This window comes from Rhinopithecus roxellana, chromosome 8, assembly GCF_007565055.1.
Source record: "Rhinopithecus roxellana isolate Shanxi Qingling chromosome 8, ASM756505v1, whole genome shotgun sequence".
Taxonomy (NCBI): domain Eukaryota; kingdom Metazoa; phylum Chordata; class Mammalia; order Primates; family Cercopithecidae; genus Rhinopithecus; species Rhinopithecus roxellana.
In genome coordinates this window covers 73,227,364-73,242,857 of record NC_044556.1, presented here as the reverse complement: position 1 = coordinate 73,242,857, position 15,494 = coordinate 73,227,364, and the positions used below count along the sequence as shown (strand labels likewise).

At 41.0% G+C, this 15,494-nt stretch overlaps 1 protein-coding gene across 2 annotated transcripts in view; it reads left to right on the top strand.

Moving 5' to 3' along the window:
- Positions 1 to 4,783: 4,783 nt before the first annotated feature.
- Positions 4,784 to 15,494, top strand: part of HSD11B1 (hydroxysteroid 11-beta dehydrogenase 1) — a 30,977-nt gene continuing 20,266 nt past the window's right edge. The window contains exons 1-4 of one of the 2 annotated variants that reach the window (XM_030936745.1): positions 4,784 to 5,220; positions 6,000 to 6,130; positions 6,891 to 7,002; positions 7,126 to 7,311. In XM_030936745.1, coding sequence (XP_030792605.1) covers positions 5,133 to 5,220; positions 6,000 to 6,130; positions 6,891 to 7,002; positions 7,126 to 7,311 — 517 coding nt within the window. In that variant the 5' untranslated portion in view covers positions 4,784 to 5,132. The remainder of the gene's footprint in view (positions 5,221 to 5,999; positions 6,131 to 6,890; positions 7,003 to 7,125; positions 7,312 to 15,494) is intronic. The other variant, XM_010365611.2, reaches the window with a different exon arrangement.

Sequence of the window (15,494 nt, the reverse complement as noted above, 5' to 3'; positions counted from 1 at the left end):
GGGGTACTGGTGTTGGGTAAATACAGCCATTCCAAATGGGAGAAATTGGCCAAAACAAAGGGGTTACAGGGCCCATGCAAGTCTAAAATCCAAAGTGGTAGTCAAATTTTAAAACTCCAAAATGATCTCGTTTGACTCCAGGTCACACTGATGCAAAAGGTGGGTTCCCATGGTCTTGGGCAGCGCCACCCTGTGGCTTTGCAGGGTACAGCCTCCCTCCTGGCTGCTTTCATGGGCTGGTATCGAGCGTCTGCGGCTTTCCAGGCAGATGGCACAAACTGCCAGTGGATCTACCATTCTGGGGTCTGGAGGATGCTGGCCTTCTCACAGCTCCACTAGGCAGTGTCCCAGTAGGGACTCTGTGTTGGGTCTCCAGCCCCACATTTCCCTTCCACATTGCCCTAGCAGAGGTTTTCCTTAAGGGCCCTGCCCCTGCAGCAAACTTGCTTGGGAATCCTGGCATTTCCGTACTTTCTGAAATCTAGGGAGAGGTTCCCAAACCTCAATTCTTGATTTCTGTGCACCAGGTGGAAGGCTCAACACCATGTAGAAGCTGCCAAGACTTGGGTATCCACCCTCTGAAGTGAAAGTCTGAGCTCTAGGCTAGCTCCTTTCAGCCACTTTCAGCTCCTTTCAGCTGGGACGCAGGGCACCAAGTCCCTAGCCTGCGCACAGCACAGGGACCCTGGGCCCAGCCAACGAAACCACTTTTTCCTCCTGGGCCTCTGGTCCTGTGATAGGAGAGGCTGTTGTGAAGGTCTCTGACATGGCCTGGAGACATTTTCCTCATGGTATTGGGGATTAATATTTGGCTCCTACGTATGCAAATTTCTGCGGCTGGCTTGAATTTTTCCTCAAACAATGTGTTTTTCTTTTTTATATCATCAGGCTGCCAATTTTCTGAACTTTTATGCTCTGTTTCCCTTTTAACATGGAATGCTTTTAACAGCACCCAAGTCACCTCTTGAATGCTTTGCTGCTTAGAAATTTCTTCTGCCATATACCCTGAAAACCTCTCTCAAGTTCAAAGTTCCACAAATCTCAAGGGCAGGGGCAAAATGTTACCAGTCTTGTTGCTAACACATAATAACAGTTACCTTTGCTCCAGTTCCCAACAAGTTCCTCACCTCCATCTGAGATTACCTCAGTCTGGACCTTATTGTTGATATCACAATGATATCATTTTTGTCAAAGCCATTCAACAAGCCTCTAGGAGGTTCTAAACTTTCCCACATTTTTCTATCTTCTGAGCCCTCCAAACTGTTCCAACCTCTGCCTGTTACCCAGTTCCAAAGTCACTTCCACATTTTCAGATATCTTTTCAGCAATAGCCCACACTACTGGTACCAATTTACTGTATTAGTTCATTTTAACACTGCTGATAAAGACATACCTGAAACTGGGAACAAAGAGAGGTTTAATTGGACTTACAGTTCCACATGGCTGCGGAGGCCTCAGAATCATGGAAGGAGGTAAAAGGCACTTCTTACATGGCAGTGGCAAGAGAAAAATGAGGAAGAAGCAAAAGCGGAAACACCTGATAAACCCAGCAGAGCGTGAGACTTATTCACTATCACGAGAAAAGCACGGGAAAGACCAGCCCCCATGATTCAATTACCTCCCCCTGGGTCCCTCTCACAACATGTGGAAATTGTGGGAGATACAATTCAAGTTGAGATTTGAGTGGGGACATAGCCAAACCCTATCAATTCTCATTTAATATTAAGATCCTCTCCTGTTTCAACGTTGCAGTGTTATTCTCCCAGGAAAGGCAGAACCTCTGAACACAGTGTTCACCTACTTTTTACTCAGGTTTGCCCGAGAAGATTCATTTACGAAAGAGACTACTTGCTTAACAAAGCTATTAAACAGTCATGAAAAAGCACTACAGCTGCCACCTTCTAAATGGCAGGTGTTTCTTTCATGATCTATGTTTTATGCCAAATGCAAGGAACTTCCCCTCTGGCTGCCCCTCCTCACATTTTTGCCATCTTCTATCAGTCTCCCCAGATCTGGCCCATCCTTCACAGTCCCATTCTTGTTCTCAGCCCCTATGCACTTTTCACTCTGTTGCTTGTGCTTGATTCCATTTATTCCGGTGGGAATGATCAAATCAGAGAGAATTCCTGGCTGGGCTCTAATACTCACCTCCAGCAGTGAAAAGCCCATTCTGTGCAAGTGGGCTCCAGGTATCCCATGAAAGCCTGCTCTGGAATATGAATGGTCAGTGCATTACAAAGGAGGGCGCAAGGAGTGGAGTGAACAGTTCGCTCTTTTGCTATGGAACTTTAATTCAATCAGGGAATACTTGACTTGAGACAAATGCTAGCCGAAACAGTTGTATTTCATTTTGTCTTTGTTATTTTTTAAAACTTTGTTGAGAACCCCAGAAAGAAGATTTGGGGGATGGGATTGATCTGTTCTGACCAGAATGCTGAATCCCAGTGATTTCCCCAGATTAAACCAGGCTCCAGGAAGACAGCAATTTTCTTATTGCTGCAGTATCTCAAAAACACTAAAACAGCAAGTTTATTGAATGCCTATTTTGAAGCAAGGCTAGTGGGAAATGGAAAGAGACAAAGATGAAAAAGACATAATCCATGTCCTCCAGGAATTTACAAGCTAATGAGAGAACCAGTCGTGTAAATATGGACACAAAGCAGATTAGATGTTTATTATATAATATGGTTAAAGTGTGGTCCCCATGGGTCTCTGAGACCCTCTTGAAGGGTTGAAAGGTCAAAACTATTTTCATAATTACACTAAGACATTACCTTATTTTTCCAGAGGCTACGGGATGTATGCTAATGCCACTGCCCTGACTGCTAATGGAATGTATGCTTATGTATTCTTGAGTTTTAGAAAAAAATCCTCAGTCTTAATTTCTAATGCATCAACTGTAATAGCAATATCAATAGGTAAAACCTGCACAGGCAAAAGTTCTTTGAGGTCCTTGGAAATTATTAAGAGTATACAAGGGTCCTGAGACCAAAAATTTGAGAACTGCTAAGATTTAATGCATCAACTACCATTACACAGTGTGCTTGTTTCTCATCAATGCATTTTATATAGCAATTATTTTATCTAATCCCATGAAAATCACTTTATTGGATGCTTTTGACATATCCTTATTTTCTAGCATCGTAGCTATTAGGTCATCTAATTATTAATCTGTTTGTGTCTTTGGGTTTAAATGTGTCTTTTGAGGCCACACAATGTTGGACTTCATTTTTTAATGGAGCCAACAATCAGCAATTGTTAATGCATTTGCTTTGTGTTCTATTACTCTGCAGTTTATCTTACTCATTGTTATTTTTGCTTTCTTTAAATTTATGTTTTCTTAATGGACTTTAAAATTCTTTATTTCTTTTTTATGTCAGACAATAAAGGTCCCTAGTCTGCCCATCTTTCTATCATTTCAGTATCATCATATTTCAAAATAACTTTTCATTGTTTCCTACAATCTTACTATTAATAGTATAGGATTAAGAAAATAAACCTTATCTGGGTTCTGGCTGGCACTTCCTTTCCTCTAGGGATGAAAATGGAGTCTAGTCTGTAATATATCTTGGTATCATGCATATCTTTATAAAATTATACAAATGTATCTTACAGTTCTAAAGGCATGTAATCTAATTTTTACTTGAATTTTATCTTTTTTCTCTTTTTATCCTTCATAGACCTTGAGCTCTGTCTAGCCCTCAACTGTTCTCAAATCTCCATTGTTTTCTACAAGTGACCCTCACAGCTGTGAGCCTTTGTTGACAAATTGTTTCATCTCCTCTGGGTCTTAAATTATTTTCTCTTACTCTAAAGTGAAAATTTGATGAGTGTTTCCAGATACTGCACTTGGAATCATAACTTAATTTCCCTTAACCTTGTGTAAATTCTGTCCCCCACTACTCCCAACTCCTATCCCTCCTCCAAAGCACTGATACTTATTATCACATTTAAATTTTTTCCCTGCTTTACTGATAACTTGCAGAACTCAGGATTGCATTGTGATGGGGTAATTTCCATGATTTGATTGGTTGGCTTTGAGTTGAAAAACTTAACAATGATACAGCTTAAATTCTTTGAGGATTGTTCCTTAATAAATTCATGCTACAGACATACTGAGGTGGTTATTTTTATATTCCCTGATAATAAATTCTAAATTGCTAGGGGTTTCTCACCACCCTCATCCTTTTACTGTTACTAGATCTATTTTTAGCTGGTGTGGGCGTCCCCAGCTAGTTTCACTTGCCTAATGCTAGTTCTTTTTTCTTCTACATCAGGTCGCCTCTTCCTAGCATCTTCTCCATGTTTCTTGTTCCTCTACAGAATTTACAAGACCCAGTTTAATAGTTTAGTGCCTTTTTTGTCACTCATTATTTCTTCTTTGTTCTCTGTTAAAGTAATAAGTGTACGATCCATTGCACTTGCCTTAGAGTCTTGAACCAGTCTTGGATTTCCCGCCATCTGGGTTCTGGCTGGCTTGCAATTTCTCCTTTGATGTTGTAATACTTTTTCATTGAACTTGAGTGTGGAGCTTATAGAGCTTGTTTGCTTTCATTATTTTTTCCCAAAATGTGCACATTTTTTTTCTTAAGCTTATTTTGCTGTTTTGTGCTGTTATTTTTAATTGCTTCCGACTGGGTGGGGGAGTAGGGGGACTGAAAGTGAGATTTGGCTTGAGTTTGGCTCTCTTTGCTATTACTCACATTTCCCCCCAGAAGCCCTACATTCACTCCTCTCTCTCTCTGTCTTTGACAAATCACTTTCGAAAGATCATTGATCCCTGGCGTAAATGGTGTTAAGAGTAAGATGGACTTGGGTAGGGATGCTCAGGAATCCAGTCCTGTACAGTCATGAGCTTGGCCATCTGGAAGTCTCCTCTTGCTCAATGAAATGGAGTAAACATTGTCCATTATGAAATCCACCACACAGGCTGCCAGGGACGAATGGGATCCCACCCAAAGCCAATCGCTGCTCTGACAGGGAAATTGGCTAGCACTGCCTGAGACTACTCCAGCCTCCCCCGTCCCTGATGTCACAATTCAGAGGCTGCTGCCTGCTTAGGAGGTTGTAGAAAGCTCTGTAGGTTCTCTCTGTGTGTCCCTACAGGAGTCTTCAGGCCAGCTCCCTGTCGGATGGCTTTTATGAAAAAATATCTCCTCCCCATTCTGGGGCTCTTCATGGCCTACTACTACTATTCTGCACATGAGGAATTCAGACCAGGTAAGTACCCATGTGTCTCACTTTGGAGGAATAGGTTTTAAAAACACAGGGGTGCTTAGTGTTCCTGAGGACCAAGATGGTTCTTGATCCTCAAAGTTGGTGAAAATGAGGGAACCCTGAGGTAAAACAGTACTTTTGTGTCCTCCAGCTACAGGCTGTGGGCAGGGGGTATTGTGTAGGGAGGGTAATCGTGTAGCCAAAATCTTGCCAAATAGGCCATGCTTTATTTGGCACCCTTAATGGAAAGCAATTTCAAATATTCTACAAAAATGAGAGTAATACCTAAATTCACAACTCAGCCAGCTAATTGGGCTCTATGAAGAAACTGATAAGTGGGAGACAAAGAAAAAAAAATCTCTGGAGATGATGACTACATAGAAGTGAGGGAAAATCCCTGGAATTTCTATGAACACATGTGTTTTGATTCCTTGTTAAATATACTTTCAATTGAGCAAAATTGAAAGAGTCCAGAAATGTCTGGAACTCCAGCATTTTAGCTGAACCATGCATGACTTTTCTGGCCTCATCCTATGATCTCTTTCCATGGAGGTTTTTAGAAATGACAGTAGGGAGGCTGTCAGCCCAAACCTCCCACTTCAGAGCATGTTTATGAAAGACGTGGCCTGTTCCCACAGTGATTTAGGCAGTTTGTGACAAACCGATCTGGGCTCATAACCTTTAAGTTACAAATTGAGATAAGGCTGCCTATATCCAGAGAGGGAGAAAGAATTTTGCTGCCAACTTGGGTATGGTCCTCACTTCCTTTTGGGGTTCCTCAGAGATGCTCCAAGGAAAGAAAGTGATTGTCACAGGGGCCAGCAAAGGGATCGGAAGAGAGATGGCTTATCATCTGGCGAAGATGGGAGCCCACGTGGTGGTAACAGCGAGGTCAAAAGAAACTCTACAGAAGGTGAGGGTTCCATGCCCGCAGATACATGTACCCTCACATGCCCAGATGTGTTCTTATATATGCTCACATATACACAGAAGCTAGCATATCGCAGATCTATATACAGATGCACATGCACACACACACACACATGCTTAATTTTGCACTCTCATATATAGATTCAAACACCAATAAACCCACAGGAATATAAAAGTATGCATTTAAATATTCATTCGTGTGTGTGTGTGTAATATATTCTGCAACAGAGTCCTTGAGCTATATATGCTCACAGACATGCCTAGTCACACACATTTACACATGGAACTACAGATACATAGAGATGTGTTCAAAAACTTAAATCCCAGTACCTGCTCATGAATACGTATCCTCATACCCATGCAGACTCCCAGGCACATGCCCTCTCATGGACTCACAAACCCAAGGATGTACAAACATTCACAAACCTAGAGCTACCCACATAGTAACCAGCATCTACACTCATATTGCCTTCAGAAATACCTATTCACAGAAGCCATGAGCATAAATCATGAACTTAAACCCCAGCACTGTGATGATTTATTCACTTAAACACCACCATGTTCCAGAAAATATTTCAGACAGAGGACGATGATCATTCGGTAACACACACACAAACATACTTACCATTTCTTACCTAAACAGGGCTATGAGCAATCTCTTATTTAAGCCCTCCATTACTTCAGATACTATACCCCAAAAGTCTGTAGCTGAGACTGATGCCATTTCTGCTTTGTCACTGCAGGTGGTTTCCCACTGCCTGGAACTTGGAGCAGCCTCAGCACACTACATTGCTGGCACCATGGAAGACATGACCTTCGCAGAGCAATTTGTTGCCCAAGCAGGAAAGCTCATGGGTAAAGCTGTTTCTCTTCCCTCGTCCTCTGAACTTTGCCCTTGGGGTCACCAAAGAGCTTTTGGGAGGAGAATGAGAAAGGTATCAACCCCAGATGACTTCTTAATATAACCATCTCTTGCAGGAGGACTAGACATGCTCATTCTCAACCACATCACCAACACTTCTTTGAATCTTTTTCATGATGATATTCACCATGTGCGCAAAAGCATGGAGGTCAACTTCCTCAGTTATGTGGTCCTGACTGTAGCTGCCTTGCCCATGCTGAAGCAGAGCAATGGAAGCATTGTTGTCGTCTCTTCTTTGGCTGGTGAGTGGGAGAGGGACCAATGTGGAAGGTAAAAGAAAAAAAAAGTGCCAGGGATGATGCTAGCCTCTGAAGTAGACATAAATTTTTATCAGTTTCCACGCAGAGAAGTAATAAGGGATTGGTCAAGGTAGGTGGGCTACAAGATTCTTTTAAGTAATGGAGAAAAAGCAGCAGCTCAGATTGCCCATTGGAAGCCTGAATTGTTTTCTGCAAAGGAAGGTCAAAGGGACTTGAGGGGCTGCTGGAGGTACAGCCTGTTCTGGTCCTAAGGGAGAGACCTAGTTACAATATTAACTTGAAGTTGAAATGTTCATAGTAATATTAAACAAAAGCTGATTAACAGCTTACTCATAGGCATGAGCAGGCAGATGTACTGATAAGAGACTTGCAGGGGGGGTGATTTGTGGACTCAATGAGAGGCATGTATCCTGAGTAAAGGAGACACTGTTACAAACTAGTGACACCATAAAAAAATGAGGGATTGGTCAAGGTAGATGGGCTACAGAATTCTTTTAAATAACAGAGAAAAAGCAGTAGTTCAGAGTGCCCATTGGAAGCCTGAATTGTTTTCTACAAAGCAAGGTTGAAGGGACTTGAGAGGCTGCTGGAGGTACAGCCTGACTTGGTCCTAAGTGAGAGACCTAGTCACAATGGATAAAAAGGACTTTGCTTCCTACCAAAAACCATAGGTTGGTGAAGTTATGTAATGTGAAGGTAGAACAGAGAAGTGAACTATTTCAACAACACACCGTTGTCTGATAAGTGGGCTAAGCTAAAGCTAAATAAAATGAACAACAAGAAAAAAAAAAAAAAAAAGATGAATAGACCTGCCTATACTGGGTGTATTCTCCAAAATCTGAACATGTTAACATGAAAAGATCAATTTAAACAACCAGCTGGGTAGGGAGGAAATGTGTCCAGGGAAATATTCATGAAAAGATCTCTGTGGGATCAAGAGAGGTCCCTGGTGTTCTGGATGGTGGTAGTATCAGAAGCCATCACCAGTGAAAAAACCAGTGAGTTCCCAGCTCGGGACATTTCTAGGCCCATTTTTATCATAGATCCAGGAGACAAGTTCCGCACATCTTTGTTGATTAGTCAGTTAGAAGGAGAGTGCACACACCAGGATCAAAATCTGCCATCTAAGTGTAGTTCCTGGCAAAATAAAAACAAATAACCTAGAGGACTCTGCAAACTATTAAGCACTTCACAAACATTCTTATTGAAACTAATAGCACTATCTGTGTTGTAAAGAGTTCTCCTTTCTGGCCCAGGGAGGGCCTGCATAGTGATTGGATAAAGGGCAGTGTGTCTGTGCTACCCACCAAACAGAGTGATTGATATGCATCCCGGTGCTTCCCAGACAACACAGACTCCCCACCCCTCCCCAGACACAGACTCTCTCTGGGCTGGAAGAAAGGGAGAGCTTCCGGATGCATACTGAGTGGGAGGGTGCTGGGCACATCCCCAATCCATCCCAGGGCACTGGCCAAACTTCTCATATCAGTCATGATGTAGGTGGCTTTAATGATTTCAGTTGATTAAATAATACATTGACTCTAGGCAAAGGATGTATTTCACCTTTGAAGAATGTAACTTTCTAGAATGTACCCATGATCTAAATGTGCTCAGAAGGACTAAGAATTACTGTTGAGCCCAAGGACGTGATGAAATTCTGATAATCTCTGTTTCCCTGTATCTCCTACACTTATTGAATGAAACTTGGTAATTTCCGTGAACTATGGGAGGCGGGAAATCTAGCTGGATGAGTATCTTTGGTGTTTACTGTTTGTGTAGCCAAAAGATTCCAGCTTTTTTGCCTTGAAAGCTGTCTATGAACTTGCAAAGTACAGACACATTGCTGTCTTGCCACAACTGAAGAATATTCTCTGCTTTATGATGTATTCTTTTAATCAGTCAGTAAACATGTTCATTAATCCTTCCTCTTTAAAATCTAAACTCTATAAATATGGGATGCTAAACATCAAGTTGATCTTAAGGTCAGCCAAACAGTACTGGGATGGAGTTTTAATCATTTCTTCTAGGGAATACATTGTTTATTGAGTTTCAGTGATAAAGAATTGTTTTTATCCACAATGCATTTCTGGGTATTGCATTACATGGGAATGCTATACTTCTAATATGTTCCTTAAAGGCTTGGTTATCTCTGTAGCATTAACAGAGACAATATTGCTGCTTCTGGGAACCTCTTCGTAGTCCACATCTGTCCAGTATTCACCACCTTTTCTTGGCAACCTATTAAGCAAGTTTCTTGTATGTGTAACATCCCGTTACATTGATTAGCCTCCTCTCCTTCCACCACTTGCTAGTTAGGATGTAAGTTCAGCTACTGTAACAAAGACCCGAATTTACAATGGCTTAAGCAAATCTAAATTTATTTATCTCACACAAAACAGGCTGGATAGGGAGTCCAGGGCTGATACAGTAGTTCTGTCCCATGAGGCTGTCCAGGAGGCCTTCTATCTCAGAACCACCAGTCCTAGAGTGCTTGTTTACAACTGTGTGTTCAAGATGGCTCATTGGCATGTCTGAATTCTAACTCAAGAAAATGAAAAAAGAAGGATACCACCTGGAAAGTGTACACTTTTCTTCAGCCACAGCTGGCTGCAATTGTTACCTTTATTCAAAGGGAACAGGTGTCCAACTAAAAATCAGGAGTTCTATTTCTGTAAAATACACTGACATTGATAAACAACTAGCAACCTCTCCCACATCACCCATGCTAAAAACACGTAAGACTAGAAAAAGAGTATACCCTCCAGGCCACCCCACATATGAACCACACACACACACACACACATACATACACACACACACACACACAAAGACTCATTCCCTCCACATGCAAGGTCCATCACAAAAAACAAAGTCCTTCCATCAGGCAGTGTGTGCAGGGGACAGTGGGGTAGGAGAAAGAATGGAAAGAGGATACCTATATAGTATTCATGAAACAAACTGAAGTAGAGATATTAATACTTCAATTTGACTGAAAAATCACTGGAGTGGGCAGAGAACATTTGAAAATATCTGGAAAAAAAGTTTATCTGACATTAGTCAAAATAGGTCATCTTAGGTTCAACACTAGAAAAGTAAAGTTGGTTTCATTTTCGGGCTCCTGGGCTTGGTGAATCCCATCACTGTGGCATGTGTCATCAGTTGCACACATGGCAGCTAGAACTGAACATCTAAGGCCATTTCTCCATCTGCTTTATGCCCCTGAGAGGAATCATGGACAAAACCCTGTCTTCCTCTGCTCCTTTCTCCTCTCAAAATCTACTTAGCCCACTACCTCCTATGAAGTCTTTTTCAGAACTCACCAGAGCCATTTCAATGTTTCTTCTTTGTCTTTATCTACTATATTTTGGTAAGTTAACCTTAGAAATCTGACTTCCTCATCATTTCTCTTTTTTGGGTTTATTGGTAATTCAAATACAACTAATACTACTCATAATTACTAATAACACAAACGTTAAACATACTCGGCAAGCAATGTGTAGGGATAGTAATCCTTCTGGATCAAGGAAAATGCAAGGTATATTTTGAAGTGAATTTGGACATCATAAAAGACTCGGTTGCTTTAAATATTCAAAATGAAAATAGATCAAAAGGAATAAAAGAACCTTGTCAAAAACTTTTGAATGCTCAGACTTCTCTTGAGAAGCTCCATAAAGTATCTCCAGTTAACTATTCACCTTTCTCCAAGTAAGTCTTTTTAAAAAATCAGCTTTCTCTATATATAGATAGTCTTATTCAAATGTATTCCTTTCTGTTTTGCTCATTCGCAGCATTGTTTCATACTGTTTTTTAATGTACGTGTGCAGTCTTTCAGGCACTTTGAGTTGACTAGCCAGGGGCAAACATTCATAAGACAGTGCTTTGTGGGAAAACTCAAACCAACAGATGAAGTCACTTGCTGGATCTTAACCTATTTGTCAGTGGAGGTCTGCCTGTGTGGTCTAAACCTATTTCAAAAATTCAACATTATGAAGAGGGGAAAAAAAAACAGGTTTTTCAACTACACATATCAACTAACAGGACTTGGAAGACCTATAGCAATGTTTTGCATAGACAAGGATATACAGATGTTAATGTCATCCCCGCCTTCAGTTCAGTTCTGGCATACCCACTCCTTCCTGAAAGGTGGGCCAATGTCTCAATGTATGGCTATGCCTTGGGGTATTGGTGGAGGGGGGAACCCAAACTCTAGATTCTGAACGGGCCTTAGAACTAGAGTGGAAAGGGGCAATTTATCCCTTGCCACAATTGTTCTCATTTTTCTAAGAAAAGATGCCTCTTTACCCTTAAATCCAATTACCTCAGAAATAATCTTCAGGAACCAGGATTTCTGAGGTGAGTGGAAGTGTTTATGCATGTGAACGTAAGCATTTACATGAGGGATGGGGAGCAGCGACGGCCACACAGGGTTGAACTGTGTGTTGGGGGATGCGTAGAAGTATGCAGAGGTGAGGTATGTGTGTATGTAGACGTGTCATCCATAGGGCCTATAAGAATGCCAAGAAGGAGATCGGAGATCAGAGTAAAATCAGCAACCTGGGCATAAAAATTCCAGAAAATTTGTTCTATAAAATGTAATCATTCATTGTTGCCTAACTTTAAGAGATTGTATTTGGGCAACACTGGGAGGATTGAGACAGAATCTGCTAGATTTTTCTAGGAATTCAATTCTGCATCTGCCCCAAAAAGAAAGGAGTGGGGGAGATTTGAAAGGGAGGAAGACTCTTTGATGAAGACAGTGACAATTTAGTGCAGGCTGAGAATAATACAATGCTACCCATAATCACTGTTGCTTCGTGTTTTCTTCTGGAAAGGCTAGGTAGTCGAGGTTACTTATCTCTGCTAGACCACAGGGTTCATTCAAGTGCACTTGTGGATGGAAATAGCAAGGTTCTACCATCATTTGTGTCTTTATGTCTCCTTACCAAGGAATTTGAGAAGGCTTACAACAGATACATTCTATCTGGAAAAACACAAATAGAAAACTAGGTCTTAAGGAAAGGAGAATATAAATGTGCCCAAATTAGACTCGGTATAGATCCTGTGCTTAAGCTTCAACATTGGCACTTGAATTTCTTAACAATAAGAAAAAGAAAAGAAAAAGGACAGGATCAGTATACAGCCAGCACTCTGTATGCCTGGGTTCTACATCTGTGGATTCAACCAAATGTGTATCAAAAAAAATGGGGGGAATAAATTAACAGAGTTATAATAAGTAAAACTTGAGTTTACCACATGCTGAGTACTATGTTGAATTCACAGAAATGATATAAGATGTAGGCACCGAATTAGGTATTATAAGTAATCTAGAGATGATTTAAAGTATACAGGAGGATGTGCATAGGTAATATGCAAATACTACACCATTTTATATATGAGGGACTTGAGTATCTGTGAATTTTGGTATCCACAGAAGATCCTGAAACCAATCCCCCTTTGAATACTGAGGGATAACTGTACTCAGAGTAGGAAAAATGCATGATTCCTATATTCATTTAATTGTTTTTTATTTTTGTGTATTTTTTAAAGTCTAGGTCTTCATTTGTCCTTTTGTCTAAGGTAATTTGGAAATATGTACCAGTAGCCTTAAGAATGTTTCCTTTGGCCGGGCCTGGTGGTTCATGCCCGTAATCCCAGCACTTTGGGAGGTTGAGGCGGATGGATCACGAGGTCAGGCGTTCGAGACCAGTCTGGCCAAGATAGCGAAACCCCGTGTCTACTAAAAATACAAAAATTAGCTGGGCATGGTGCTGGATGCCTGTAGTCCCAGCTACTTGTGAGGCTGAGGCAGGAGAATCACTTGACCTGGGAGGCGGAGGTTGCAGTGAGCTGAGATCGTACCACTGCACTCCAGCCTGGGCAAAACAGAGTGAAACTCCATCTCAAAAAAAAAAAAAGAATGTTTCCTTTATTTCACCCAGTCTAAGTGCAATACTATATCAAGGAAATAGCTATTAAATTAGTCACAGATTTAGGTACAAAACATTTGTTGTAGGATTTTTTAAATTGCAAAACATTGGAAGTAACCTAAATGTCTGGCAGTAGGAAAATAACTAGTTGTACTATATATAATTTATATCTGTATCTGTATCCATAGCTATACCTATATCTCTGGAAGGACATTTTCCAAAATACTAGCATGATTATATCTAAACTACAGAACAATGAATGATTTTTATTTTTAGCTTCATATTTTTCTTCATTTTCCAAATTTCATTGTGTGTGTGTGCATGCATGTGTAACTTTTATAATCATAGAAATAGTTCAATAAGTTGTTGGGAGTGTTGTTTTTCCATTGCTTTGTGCCTCTTTTCATAACCTTTTATGAGAAATCCATTTCAGAAATTATTTGCTTCTTGCTGTGCTTCCTTCCTTTGAATATAATCGTATACACTCACAATATCTTCAATGGATTGGCTCCAGGGCCTCCCACAGATACCAAAATCCATGGATGCTCAAGTCTCTCGTATGAAATGGCATAGTATCTGCATATAACTTAGGCATATCCTCCTGGATACTTTAAATCCTCTCTAGATGACTTATAATACCTAATACAATGTAAATGCTATGTAAATAGCTGTTATATTGTATTATTTAAGGAATAATGACAAGATTTTAAAAGTGTGTATGTGTTCAATACAGACACAAAATTATTTCCTGAATATTTTCTTTTTTTTTTTTTGAGACAGAGTCTCGCTCTGTCGCCAAAGCTGGAGTGTGCAGTGGCTGGATCTCAGTTCACTGCAAGCTCTGCCTCCCAGATTCACGCCATTCTCCTGCCTCAGCCTCCCGAGCAGCTGGGACTACAGGCGCCCGCCACCTCGTCCAGCTAGTTTTTTGTATTTTTTAGTACAGACGGGGTTTCACCGTGTTAGCCAGGATGGTCTCGATCTCCTGACCTCGTGATCCACCCATCTCGGCCTCCCAAAGTGCTGGGATTACAGGCTTGAGCCACCGCGCCTGGCCCCTGATATGGAAATCAATACAGGCAGCCCTCTGTATCCATGGGTTTTGCGTCTGTGGATTTAACCAACCCTGAATATTTTCAACCCATGGTTGGTTAAATCCACAGATGCAAAACCCATGGATACAGAGGGCTGCCTGTATTGATTTCCATAAGTAGAAGTTTGCTTAAGTACTTCAAGAGGAATGGTTGGGGAGAGAGAGCATAACTTCATGTCTGAGAAGTTTATTCCATAAACAAACTTGAACAAGTGCTTCCCAAATATAGTCATTCATTCATTTATTCAAAAAATATGCATAAGGGTCAACTCTGAGTCAGGCACTATGCTGGATGCCAGGGCTATGGCAGGGAGCAAGAAGGCCAAGGCAAGATACTTGTTGTGCACCCACATTCTAGTGTAAGCCAAGTTGTTACTGCATTGTTTATAGTTGTAAAAACAAACTAAAAAAAACTAGAAACAACGTAAGTAGCAACAAACATAAAACAAACACTCTAAGGGATAAAAATCATGTTACAGATCTATTGGAAGGCTTTTTATTTCTTGGTATACAAAATAAGAGTATGTTTTACAACTGCTTGCCTCTGAAAGCTGTTGAAATACAGCATTTTACCCACAGTGACTAGGCTGTGCTCTCCTTAAAGGCAGGCACATTGTTCATTCATCTCTGATTCCCTGGAGCTAACAAATTTGGCAAATAATCAACACATTCTTCTTGAATGAACAAATGCTAAAATGGCTTGCTAGTACCTGGATTTCTGACTTCATGTCTTTCCTTAAACTGTGTTGGAGACTCACAGTCATATTTTCCCTCCATATTTCCTTTCTGTTTCTAGGCCTTCGTGTCAGGGCTTCTTAATAAGGATACTATTGGCCTTTGGTGAGGGACAATCCTTCATTGTGTGGGACTGTCTGATGCATTGTCGAGCATTTTTTAGCATCCTTGGCTCTGAATAATTCAATCTAAAAGCCACTCATAGAGGCCAAACAAGATAGGCATCTTCACGGGGGAGGAAGGTGGCAGCACAGATTGACAAACTTGAGTAGGATGGGACAGGTTTGTGTCATGGAGCAGATTTGGGACATCAGAGACTGAGTGAGATGAGGATGGCATCCTCACGTGGGGCAGCAGTGGTGGCCTAGTGTGAAGTTTCAGAGCCCAACTGGGCCAAGGAGGGCATTCAT